Source organism: Solea senegalensis, linkage group LG1 (genome assembly GCF_019176455.1).
Source record: "Solea senegalensis isolate Sse05_10M linkage group LG1, IFAPA_SoseM_1, whole genome shotgun sequence".
NCBI lineage: Eukaryota > Metazoa > Chordata > Actinopteri > Pleuronectiformes > Soleidae > Solea > Solea senegalensis.
Genome location: NC_058021.1, coordinates 18723174 through 18737129, shown reverse-complemented (window position 1 = coordinate 18737129; position 13956 = coordinate 18723174). Strand labels below are relative to the sequence as shown.

The window sequence follows — 13956 nt, the reverse complement described above, 5'->3', positions numbered from 1 at the left end:
CCCTGTCCCTTTCCCTGTCCCTGTCCCTGTCCCTGTCCCTGTCCCTGTCCCTGTAATAATGGCAGGTTTGCAAAGTAGTAGAAGAGAACACGTCTCTACACAGGAACCTGATCTGCTTGAAATGCTGAAAGTGGAAGCAGTGGAGCAGATAATCTGTTAGTGTAAAAAAGCAGAGCCTACATGCATTTTGCACCCGCCTTTGCTGGTGTATATTACTGTCTCTAACAGGGCTTTAAAAAAAAAACAGTGAAATACTGCACCACTGACTTAAGAGCAGTTCTGTTGCCTCACGTAAACCCTACCAATGTACACTCAGATTGGACTGAAATTAAAAACTATGATGGTCTGACATTTGCAAAAGACACTAATGTGCTTCTTACTGGGGCTGTGTACAAGGTTTTTTCACGTTAGAAAGAATATACTGTATTTTCCCTTGGAAATGCTGTTTGTGGAGCTCTAAGCACACTGTCTTATGGCTCTTGACTTGCCCCTCTGCCATAAAGGCCTGATTGATTGATTGATTGATTGATTGATTGATTGTTTCAGAGGTTGTGCAGTCTCTCCAGAGGACTTGTTAAGTTTTTAATCAATGCTCTAGGCTCTCTTGATCACTTCCCTAAAAAAAAGGCATCAAGCTCGGTTTCTCTGTTTGGCTGGACATCCAGTTCTGGGTAGAGCTGCTCATTTCAGATCGATCTACTGTGTTTATTTTTTAGACTATTTAGAACATTGATGCATTCAAAACTCAGGACTCTATACTGGATTTTTGAAATTTGAAATGAAACAGCTTTGGAGTCATTATGAGGGTTAAATGTCTTGTTGCAGTGAGATTTGGGGCTGTCTCCACTGCCCCCTACAGTCTGTTAGTGGTAAACCAGCCTCGCAAGATCAGCGCCATCGAGTCCTCAGAATCAGCCTATCGAAGGCAAAAGAAGCAGAGAAAACGGTTGTCAGATAAAACGCAGGAAGAGAAAACGACTGCTGAGTAAACATCGGATTGGGTTTTTTCAAATGGCAAGAATTCAGAAATAGAAAAGTTGATCCAAAACAGATGCCGACCCCTGTGGTCATGGCTCCACAGCTTGCGTTCAGTTGAAAAAGAATAAATGTGGCAGTCACAATGGATGAATGGATGGATGTTTATGGCGGTGTCATACAAAATATGTTCTCCTACGAGGAATCAGACTTGCGAAGTTCCACGTTGAAGGCTTCCTCTTCAGGTAGCTCCAGATCAGGTCGGTTGATTTACACGTGGCTGAAGAAAGGTTATAATGGAATAATTGATCAATTACCTACTCAAGTAATGATCCTTGGATGTGTTTTGAATTCAGATTTATGTTCCCCCTTAATGAGAAGAACCTTGCACTCTCTTTGTTTCCGTTTGTTGGCGAGTACTACGTCAACGCTCAATAGCACATGTGTACAAAAACATGAACCTGCATGAACTCTTTCCCCACCGAGATGACGATGATAGTAATTGTCTGATCGTGTGGTCACTAGAGGGCAAAGTGATTACTTTGCAGCTGTAGATTCTGAATTCCTAAAACTGGGGGCAATAATTCCCTGATGATTATTTCCATTGCAAACACACAGTGGTCGTCCTTGTCGCTCGTCCTCTCACTAAAGCACAGTGCAGTTTGTTTTCTGAGTGTAGGCTGTAACATAATATCAGCGGCATGGGAAAGAAAATCTCAATATGTCTTCATTTGTTTTTGATGCGTTTAAAGCTTGTTGTAACTACCAGCATTGTGATGTTTTCAAGAACCCTGATGAATCCATTCATAAAACAGCTGAAAGCAGCAGTCGCCAGTTTTACCTGGAAACTAATTTTATTTTATTTACAGCACTAGCTCAGCGGACACTGACGAAGCAAAGTCTGTTTATTTAATTTTTATAATTATTTTAAATAAAGATTTAGAATAAAAGTCAGACTGATTGACACCAGTGCATTGTGGGGAATTGTGTCAACAATTGTATAATAAAGTTTTGGTTGAAGTTGTAATATAAATGGAATTGACATCATGACACAAGCAAAGTATCCTCTGAAAACAGCCAATCTAGCTTTTTTTAATTAGCTTTGATGGAAGTTTAAAGGAGTATAACGCTTAGTTTTCACATTTTAATTGGATTTATTTTTATATATCAGCCTTTTTTCCTCAGGCTGTTTAAAATATATATGTGTAAGCATCGAGTTCCTCAGGACTTGATACTGTGTTGTATGTTATAGCTGATGGATTATTGGTGATGCAGCAGCTCTATGAATCTCATACCGTGTCTCCTGCATGTTTATTTTCAGGTGTGGCACAGGCGAAATAATAACATTAATGCAGTAGAACGCCAGTCTGAATAGACCTCATATATCAGTCAGCATATCTCAGATTATATATTTGAACTTCTTATGAACAGGATATGAGATTTTTGAAGAAAAGGAGGAACTCATAATGTGAATTCCTAAATATATGAATATTTCAACCTGCACTGTTGTCCAAATTTAAGATGATACAAAGGCCACTCAGCACAGAACTCATGTTAAATTAACCTTTTTCAGTTTTCCTGTGAGGAAACTTTTGTCATATGATCAGTTTTCAGAGGTTGTGGAGGTGGTGGAGACAAAGATAAGATTTGATAAGTACAAATTAACTCTGTAGTTTAATGTGAAACTGGTGCTGCCACGACTTGGACATGCCGTGCAATCCAATTGCGTCATGAGCGTGTTTGTCAGTCATTGATGGGTCGGATGTTTGGCTTTGCTTCCCGTGTTTGTTTACGCTTGGATTAAAGATTTTAAAATGCTCGAGACGGACGCTTTGTCAATTTAATTGTGAAAAAGAAAAAGTAAACTGTTCAGAGGAGCTGCACTAATACTGAGGCTAAACTTTAATGTTGCTGGGCCATTTTCTCTGTTTTTTTCTCACCCACTGTCTTTCTTTCTTTCTTTCTTTCTTTCTTCCTTTCTTCCTCCCTCCCTCACTTCGTTCCTTCCTTCCTTCCATCTTTCCTTCCTTCCTTCTAGCCTTATTCTGTCTGCTTTCTCTACACTGGTTAGTTCTGTACCTGGTTTCATGCAGTATAGGGCAGCACTTTCATTAATCCCACTCTCATGGCAAAGTAGTCCCTCGGGGTGAGAGAGAGAAAGAAATAGAGGGAGAGAGAGAGAGAGAGAGAGAGACCACTTTTTAAAAAAGTGCCCTGTCACATGCTGGCACATCATTTGCATTTAGGTTAAAACCAGTCGAGGCTCTTAGATCTTATTTATGGGCAGAGGGAACTCTTTTCTTCACTGCAGCATGAGAGCATCAGTTATTGTCAAGCCAAACCTTGTTTTACACACACACACACACACACACACACACACACACACACACACACACACACACAGGCAGTAAATGCATTAAGTGTTTTTGCTTTTTAAACAGGTTATAATGTATGTTCTCCAGCATGCAAGTGTGTCCTTTGCCAGTAATCAGTATAATGGGCCGCCTGACAAAGCCGGTGTACACAGCGTGAAGCGCACTGTGTATGTGCACTGTGTGTGTGTGTGTACCAAAATATTAATGACGCCTGCTCTCAGCATTAATACTTAAGGCCAGGTAAGTGCTCGCATAGCAGAGGCGCGGGGAATTTACATAATGAAACACTGGTTAGCTCGCTGCTTTGAGAAAGAACTTAGAAGTCTCATGTGATACACAAATGTGATAACGACGACGATGTGAGCAGTTATGAGCGATGGTTGTAATGTGTTAGCAAGCTGATGTAACGCATTCTCCAGGTTTCACCAATCAGGATCCAGAATTTCACATGGAGGCGGTCCTCCCTGCTCGTAAGAGTTAGGAAAGAAAACATGATAAATTATGATCACTTATGAAAAAGAAATCTTTAAAACGGAATAGAAGACATTTGAGAACACCATCCTTTCCTAGGTTTGAGAAACACTGCTCAACATTTACTGACATTTTATGGACCAAACAATTACTCCATTAATCGAGAAAATAATCCATGGATTAATCGACTGTGAAAATAATCATAATGCATTTTCTTGGCTAATATAAAATGTTCTAATTTTGAAGATTAAAACCTTTAAAAACTTGTTGATGTCAATGTTTTGGAGCAAATCCTTTCATACACTGTCACATTTTTTTTAGTTCTGGAAAAGTAACATTGATTTCACCTCAGCGACAAACTCCTGCCTCCTGCCTGACGAAACAGCTTCACCTGTGAAGCCGAGCTGCAACAGCTCAAATTAATCTTTTGCCACTGTTTTCGTTTTTTTCTCCTCACCAAAGCAAAGGCTCTTCTCCTGTTTTCATCACGTCTGAATTAGTCACCACTCCTCCATTACTCAAACTCCGTCAAACAGCCGTCATTTTCTCCTGCACCGTTCCCAAAGAGGCGGTTGTTGCAGGGAACTACTTGTATCGTCAGTCGCAACTACTGAATGCTTTTATCTCGCGTAATGCAGTTTAATGCTTTCCACTTTTCCAGTATCACACAATGCAAAGGTTTTTGAACTTAATGTCAGAGAAGGTGCCGGCCTCGAGAGGGAAAGCTGTGCTCAGTGCTTTTTTTGTAAAAGTGTGTTGACAGCTGTGTAAAGCCAGAATGCCGGGCCTTCTGCTCGGCAGCAAGTTTGCCCTTTGGAGAACAAAGACCAAGGGAATGACTTCAGAGATACACTTCTGCTGAAGCCTCCACTGTTCCTCCATCTTCAAAGAGTCTCATACTTTCAATGGTTTCGCTGATCGGGGACTTTTTCGTCTTCATTCAGGCACCAGTTGTTTCTCCTATAAAACACAACATTTTTGTGTCACCACGTGTCATTTGCACTCCACTACTGGATTCTATGGAGACTCCACTGCGAGAGAAGTTGTTTTGGTGATATGGTTATCAGGTCGATCAAAACGTTAAAATTAAAATATATAACAACAATTTACACACTTTTAGAGTGGTAAGTTGCAGATGCAAAGTTGTGCTCTATATAAAGTTTTGCCATATAATCCTTAATTATTCGTATCGTACATTAATTATAGACACAGACAAAGGAGGACAAAGACAGAGGAACCTTAAAGGGCTGATAACCTTGATTCATGCTGTTTTAAAGTGTGTAAAAGAAGCATAATCTTGCTATTACCTTGCTTGGTGGCGTAGATCTGTATGCAGGTGCCGTCCTTTCCTGACCTGAACCTACATATGTACAGTATATCACTAATAAACTACTGAGAATCGCCACAGAGTGCTTGTATTTTACAGTGTATATGGCACAAGTTCTTTTCTAATGTTCAGAGCACTTGCGGTCCAGGAAATGCAGACCATCATGTGACACCACTCGGCCAATCTTGATGTGTGTGTGAGACGACAGGATCAAGAAATGACCAGAGAAAATAGTCAGAGAAAAAGATGCAAAAGAGAAAACTAAACGGCACAAAGAGACCAGACAGAACCATTGTTTTTTTTTCAAGATTTTATGTTTACGTCGTTCTGTTCTGTAGCGCTGTAAGAAATGGGAGCTGACCAAAATGAGACATACACAGGTGTCAAAGACAGGCAATATGAAAGAAATGCAACACGATCTCGTCTACGATATCGTTTGGCATTTAAAATGCTTTCAAATGTATGATCAGATATCGGCAAACACACCAAGATCTGCCGATATGAGTAAGGACCACAAAGTGAGCTAAATGGGCCGCGAGTCTGCTGCAACATAAGTCTGAATTGTTTTATGTCGGCACAAAGTCCAACATATTGCATCTTTACTTGAAGAGGAAATAGAAATCAGTTTTGTGATGTTTTTGTGTGGCGTGAAGCCAATTCTTGTTCACATAGTGATCTCTATACAAGTTGGAACAGACAGCCGAAAGTCGTGAGTGTTTAATGCCCCGGTGTCGTCTCACTCCCTGTTGTCTCCGTCCTAATCCTCGTCCCTCGCACCAGCACAAACGCTTGCATCACTCGGTTCTCGCGCACACCCTTTCTTTTGATCAGATCGTTATAATTTACTCCCTGCAAGCGTCTCTGCGCCGTGCCGCAACACGAACAAACCAAGTAACATCAGTATATGGACTTTGATCAATTATAGAATATCCACTAATGGACCGTGTCCCTTCAGTGTGTGTCCTCCATTTCCAGCGCTTTGTGCTGAGCATTGTCGCTTCTCCGCTCAAGTTTCCCCGTGACATCTGTGTACAAAATGAGCTTTAAATTATTTAATAGCTGGTGGATGTGGTGTAATATATTTGGGTAATAGATTTGTATATTGCACTGGGTCACGCGAGCAATTAGCGTAATAGTCCTTTTGCAGGGGCAGCGTTCAAAGCAATGCATAAACAGTATAAGAATATGCACTGTCTGCCATACTTTAAATGGTGGCATTAAACAGAATGTGATGTGCAAATTTCTAATTAGAATTTGGTAAAGGGATTAATGGTCCCTGCTAACAACAATGGAAACCATAAAAAAGTGTTTACAGAATGCAAATGGGCTGCATGGCAATTACTAAAAATATTCTACAGAGAGTATCATTTTTTTACGAGGCGATAAAACACAGTATAGTACTTAAATGGCTTTTTGGTTCTTTGAAATGTGTAATATATTGATTTAAAAGTAAGAGGACTTAATGTCCCTGCTTTAGTGTTTTTCATTTGATCTAATGTACATCTCTCTCAATGTGTAAATAGGTAAATAGAACACATGAAAATAATGTTTTTATCATTTTTTTATTTCATAATATGACTTATTTTGAATATATCTTAGTGGAAAACATAAAATGAAGGACGTACAAGAGATAGAAGTCTTTCTGACTTGCACATGAGTGCTGATGTAAGTTTAAGTTTAGTAAAAACAATAAATCTGCAGGAAGAAATGTTATTCGAGCTGCTGCAGTCCAGTTTGCACTTCCTGCGATCTCTTTCCATTCACGTCTTCCACTCGGCACCGTTACGTCTCATGACTTATGGCTCGGATGCACCTTTGCTACTCTTCACACTTACATAACGCACAATCACCCATAAACCTCCCTTATACATTTATAATCATTCCTGTACTGAGTGTGCTCCTGTGTGTGTGTGTGTGTGTGTGTGTGCTTTGGCATCACTCTCACTTGGAACAGCTCGGAGTGGAATATATAATTGTTTGAGGAGTTGAGGTGAAAGCACGGTTTCCTCTGTTTCCTCTGCTTCCCTAAAATCAATGTTTACTTCATCTTAATCTTGTTGAGTTTGATCATTTATTCTCATTTGTGTTCTTCCAGTTGGAGACAGAAACGCTCCAAAGCTCCTCGGTGTTACAATATAACCACCAAATAACACGAGGCTGGTCACAGTGTTAAGACATTTTCAAGTGTTTGCATTGAACTCTGGCTGTAGACGTCATCATTTTGTGGTTTTGTGAACATTTTAAGGACCAAATATGTAATTGATTATTAAAATATTTGTTTGTTGCAAGCATCTGTTGAACTCGCAGCCTTTTGGTTTGGAGTTGTTTGTTCGATGAAAAAGCATTTGTTGAAATGTTTAAGTCTGGGCCAAAGTGAAAAATTGCTCAAATGGCTCAAACATGACTTTTATTATCCGGTGCCTCTTTCAAGTTTTAAGTCATACACTGACGTGTCGTTGTGTCTTGGTTGTGCTGCGACCTCCTCTTCATTTAATCCATGTTTCTTCTCTGCGGCAGAGATCTCTGGGAACACGGAGGACATCCCTCTCGTGCGCTGGCGGCAGCAGTGGCTGGAGAACGGCACTCTGCTCTTCCACATCCACCACCAGGACGGAAGCCTGAACCTCCCCGAACCGACCGAAGACCCTGCCAACAACTCGGCGAAGGAGGAGCTCCGCATCCTGCACATTTCTGTCATGGTAAAGCTGTAAAGCTCTGACTGTTCACAAGGCAGCTTAGAACGTGGAGACTGAAATGTCCTCCTCTTTTGGCATAGGCTTATTTAATTACCCATAATAATCTGATCAATTATAAAATAATGCTGACATTTTTTCAGTAAGACGGATGTTTTTACACTAAAAGACTCATTTTGAAGCACTTTTAGCTTTATGTCATCACTACCATGGATGGGTGTTGTTATGATTTTATCAATTCCGCTTATTCATACTGATACTTAGAGGTGAGTCAACTCTAAAGTTAATAATCCCTGCTAGTTTCACTCGTTGGGCGTCACTACTTCATGTCTCCTCAAGGTGGCGCTGCTCAAATGAATGAGGGAAGAAGAGGGAGTTGTTTTGTTTTCTTTAGTTTAGGGCTGCAACAATTATTCGATTTATCAACTGTCAATCGATGAGTAAGTGAATCGCCAACTATTCTGATAATCGATTAATAGGTTTTGATACTATATTTCGGATTTTTCAGCTTCTTAAATGTGAACATTTTCTGGTTTCTTTGACAAAAAAATCCTCAAAACTGAAAAGACCTTTGAGAACATCATGATTTCCAGGCTTGTTAAACACTGATCGACATTTTTCAACATTTTAACTAGATTTTATGGACAAAAGAATATTTGATTTATCGAGAAAAATAATGGACAGGTTATTTCAGCCCTACTTCAGATATCGCGATGCATCGTGATATAATAATCTTATAATCTAAACATTGACGATCACAGAGGACCACGTATCGTATCGTGAGGAACCCTGTGATTCCCACTCTGTGATTACTGATGCTCTTATTGATACTCAACTATAACGTGTTTCCAGTTTTTTCTAATTCCCTCGGGATGTTAGATTAAACTGATCATAAATATTGATTGTGATTTTGTTTTCAGACACTTTGATATTGACCCGAGAGCAACAGTCAGTTTTCACTTCCCACAGTGAAAAATAAACATGTACTAGTTTCATATTAAAGTTCCACTTTGTATATTTTTGCATGCCTGCGCTGTATCAAACCCTTATCTGCCATGTCGGCAGAGTCGGAAATGAATCCTTAGATCTCACAGCTTCCTCCTCTTGCCCGAGGAAATGTATATTTATTAGATCTTAGATATGCCACACCTACTCCCAGTGCCCTTTTCCAGCCTAAAGACATTACAATCACGCTTTGATGGATGATATGTGTTTGCAGACATTGAAAGCATGTTACAGCTGCACTCACACACACACACACACGCAAATGATTAGTCAGCTCGAGACTTTTGCCAGCAGCAACATCTGCCGAGCGGAGCAGGACATCCAAAGCCCGCTTCATGCCGGCCACCTTAACAAACCGCCGACCTTGACTACCCTCTGCACGTGTTGCGCGAATTAGCAAACATCAAGGCGAACCACCAGGCGGACAGGTTGCCACGACATTGTTATACGGTCGGCGGTGTGGACGTTTCGCTTCTTACCTCTTTGATTTTCCTCTAATCTCACATTTCTACACACTTCTCCATCTGCATTTCACATCCCATCAACTTCAGGTCCGGGGTCTTTGTGCTCCCTGCTTCGCTAATTCCTCATCCTGAAAGAGCCCCAGTAGCAGCAACGCTGTCACCAGGCTGCTTTCATTAAGGTGTGGGTATAGAGGAAGAGAGGGAGAGAGAGAGGGAGGGATTTGCATGCAGATATAAGCAGACCGTGACAACAGATGGAAGTAGTGTTGCCGCTGAGATCTCCAGGCCTCGGTGCAGCTTGCCACCCGGCTGGAGGCCCTGACCTATAAATCCAAAGCCATGTCACTTATTCATTTCCTTGTGGATACAAAAAGGTGTCCTGTGAAGGCTGCGTTACACATTCTTTAAGCTCCAGCCAACGCCTGTCACTGCATTCCTTTCTATTGTATATCACGGGAGGCTGCAGGGTAGAAGCAGACAGTGCAGGTCAGAGGTTCAGTATCCAACATGTAGCCTTGAAACAAACAGTACCTTTCTAAATATATGGTAGAGGACTGACATATTGATCAGAGAGTGATATAACATTCCTTCTAAAGCACCTATTCCACGGTTTAGGTTGGTTTTCCACTACAAAATAGTACCTACTCAATGTGGGCGGAGTCATCACTGCACGGCTGCATGAAACTGCCGCGACTTTGTTTTACGTGCGACACAAACGCACAAATAAGTGACTAGTGACTTGTAAAGCTGTAAAGTTGTTTTCAGTGTAACTAGAATTAGAATCAGTTAATTAAAACAATTTTTTTCAGTACTTCCTCCTTGACTGGAGCACAGCCTCTGTCTGACACAGTCACTGGACTGAAATAAAGCGGCAGGGTTTGTGATGCTCCTCTGTTAAATATTGAGATTTTAGACATTTCCCTGGTAATTGTTGAAGATTAACCCACGTTTTTTAGGATTGTTTAACTGACAAACTACAGTTTGGCATTGTTCGGCTTGATTCTTGTGTCGGACGTCTCTTCCTGTGCCAACAGTCTGACGACATCACGCATAGTATCATCTCAGCCCGCTTGGAACCTCGCCAGAGCAGGTTACTAAAAAAAAATACCTTGTACCGGGTACTCTGCTATTGGAAATAGAACTTAACTGTGCCCAGCCGTGCCGTGCCGTGCCGTGCCGTGCTGTGCCGAGGCGAGCCGGTGGAAATACAGCATAAGTGTGTTATCAAGCCTCTCTTTTGGTCACCAATCTGGCTTTTGCGTTTGAGTAGAGCTGCAACTGACATTTTAATTATTTTCACCATGGATTAATCTGTCAAATAATGTCTCGATTAATTGAGTACATGTTTGGTCTGTAAAATGTTGATCAAACCTGGAAAATGAGGATGTTCCTCAAATCTTTTTTGTCCACAAACTAAAATGGGTTCAGTTTTAGTGATATATTTATTACTTGGTGCAAAAAAATAAAAGCTGAAAAATCAGACATATTAATTATTGAAATAACACTCAAACTGATTGAAATAGACAATTAAATTAAAACTGATTGAAATAGACAATTAAATTAATAATCGATGAATAACCTTTGCAGCCCTTTTACATTTACTGTTTTTCCCAAAAGCTCAAGCCCAGTAGTTCAATAATCCTGTCCACATTCACTAAATTCTCACCCTTTGTCCACATGAAAACACACACTCACAAAAATTTTAAGAGCTGTAAAAAAAACAAAACACTTGTCCTACTGCAAGGTCTTGTTGGACCATCAGACAGACAAATACATAATAACTGTTCTGATAAGGTCTTAAAACTTAAATTTTTGTGAAACATTTTTGGGTTTATATAATGTGCCATTAGTGTTATATACCCTGTCTAGCTGCAGCTCTGTTGCCAGGCAACAGTGGTAAAGTGATCATCCATACACTACAATATCTCATTCCAGTTTGGCCTTGTCTGTCTGCGGACGTCCTCCGATGAAGGTGGCCCCTAGATTTGGACACAGCTCTCGTGTCGTTCCCAGTGGAGTTCGTTATCTCAGTACCTGGACCTTTTTTTTGTTTGCGTCTTTAAGACCCAACAAACGAAAACCAAAAAATGTGGCACCTGATCTGAAACCCAGAATGTACGCAGATTACTTCACTAGGTTTCATCACGTTTTGTAGAAAGAGTAGAACAGAAAAAGCAGTTTTGTAGAATAAAAAGTACATACATTTTGACAAAGGAACATTTCCATTTTCCATTTAAAAGCTGCCGACTGAAGCTGAAAGAACACTATGAATTGTTTACAGCACATCAACCATGTTGTCCAACACCTGAGGTTTAGTTTGGAGTTTTGGTCTCAGGTCTGCAGCTCTCTGGACAGGTACAGTCGCAGCCAGGAAGCGGAGCGTCTAATCTGCCACAGTTGGTTGTCTGGCGACTCGACCCACCCGCAAGAGTGTTTGTGTCTAATGGATGAGTTGGGATATTTTTAGGCTTGACGACGAGCCAGACTCATTATGGGCCTGGTCCTAAAGGAGACTCAGGCTCAGTCAACTGCACCAAAACCTGGGGCCTGAGGCCAGGAAAGTGACTTTTTGTCAGGGAGAGTGGCCAAACTGTCGTCTTACCTGAAAAACTGTGTTTCCTGATAAGTTTTATAGTTGCAAAATATACAACCTATGGATAATATCCAAATTTGGACTTAAATGTTTTACTGCATTTTCAAGTCAGAAAAAATGGGAATGTGTTTAGTCAGCATTCAATCTCAGGTCAAACAACACTGCAGTCGCTTATTTCTCACATGTCACATTTCACACATGAGTGATGCAGGAGTACAAGAAAAAAACACTAGGAATGGAACATTCAGCCACACTACAAAATTCTGTGTTCACCCGTGGCTTTTATTGTGAAAGAGGCTTGATTCCCCAGTCTTTTTGATGTTTTAGTTGTTGGAGACTTCTCCCCGCGCTTCCACATCCAACAAGGTGACCATAGTGTCCTTCATAGGCTGCAGCTGGTCATCCATAATAGATGACCTACCTTGTGTGTGCGTGTGTGTGTTTGTCTGCAACCAACACCGAGTGAGACATTGGCAAAACAAACACGTGTCCGAAACTTCAACTTAAACAACCAAAAACGAGGTAAAATTAAATCCCAACAAACACTAGTGCAGATGTATATAGAGGTAGACTCATTTTTGCCATTTAAAAAGTCACTTATACTTTTTTTTTTCAAAAGGTTTATATGTTATTTGTGGAGTGTGGTTTGATAAATATTGATTTAATTCAAGTAATTTAGTTTATCAGTTGTAATTATTCAACTTAAACAGAAAAAAAAGGTAGTAAGAAAATCATCTGCTGCTGCACTGATTTCTGGGCAACAGCATGAATCATAAAAATTTGACTTTAAAAACAGCCTCAAATATTAAGTGCAGCTGATTAATTTCTTGAGTCTTAAGCTCCGGTGTGTGTCTCTGTTACACCCACTTCAGACATTTTAATTTGCAGTTTTTTAATAAGCTGTTGTTTTGCTGCTGCACTTAAATGAATCAGTCCAGTCCTCGTATACAGTACAGGGACATTTAAATTATGCCAAATCATTATATGAATGTTTAATACGGCTTGTAAACTGGCTACAGGTGATATTTGTAGCCAGTTTAAGCTCTATTTTTCTGCCTGCAGTGGTTATATAGAAAGGTTTTTAAGTTGTGGAAGCACTGCAGTAAATTCCAAACTTGTTTGTCCATAGCAATGACAATTTTTGTGAGAACGGACTGCTAGCTACGTATATGAGACTGCAAGGACACCATGGCCTCAAACAGTCGTAGCTTTCAGGCTTTCAGACAAACCATGAAGTGCACTTGTGGCAAAAAGAGGCAAAAAAGTGAGCACAAAATCCTCAACAGTTGCAGAGCTGGGCCACCTCACTTGTGCCATTATCCATTATGCTGGGTGGTGCAGAGTTTGGACAAGATGGGCTACATTTGGTTCACCTACCATGGCTGCCAGCGTGCCCTCGAGGTACGAGTTTGCCGTGGATCAGTAGTGTGAAAACAGCCCCTCTCTGTGCCCACTCAGCCCGAAAGGTGAGGAGCAGTCGAGTCTGTAAGAGCCGTATGGTGTCGGATGTTAATGGAAGCAGATTCTGCCAGGCGGCTCCTCTATTTAAGTTTGCTCTGTGCTGGCTGGAGGAGCAACTTGGACGAACATGCAGTACATTTTCTGTCATGTACACAAAATATTAACAGTTTGCCCCATTCACGATTATTCTGATAATGAAAATTCATCAAAAAGATCATATATTATTATATTACGCTTTTTTTTTTAGGGATGAGTCCATATGATATTCAGTATATGTCAGATTCTAGTCACAGTCACTGGAAAAATGTTAAATAAAGAACATATAAATGGATCATTAAGAACAGGCTGTGTTTGGACTCACAGTATTTTATGAGAATGTGTAACTTTGTACAGAAGGCTGTGATATCAGTTTAGGTTTGTATCAGACATGAAAAACTACTGAGTCACTGCTACCCTTTTTTGTCCCCCCCCCGATAAACACTTTATATTCTGTATAAATTCACTTTGAAGTTTTGTTTGTCCTGATAAATTGGTCTATTTTTTTTTTTGTTTGCTGAACTGTGGTCAGGAGAGTCCCTGTGGTGTGACCGTC

At 40.5% G+C, this 13956-nt stretch overlaps 1 protein-coding gene across 6 annotated transcripts in view; it reads left to right on the top strand.

Moving 5' to 3' along the window:
• Window positions 1-13956, top strand: part of astn1 (astrotactin 1) — a 371669-nt gene that overhangs the window by 63693 nt on the left and 294020 nt on the right. For all 6 annotated transcript variants that reach the window (XM_044033647.1, XM_044033610.1, XM_044033638.1 and 3 more), the window contains exon 2: window positions 7666-7847. In XM_044033647.1, the coding sequence (XP_043889582.1) occupies window positions 7666-7847 (182 nt within the window). The remainder of the gene's footprint in view (window positions 1-7665; window positions 7848-13956) is intronic.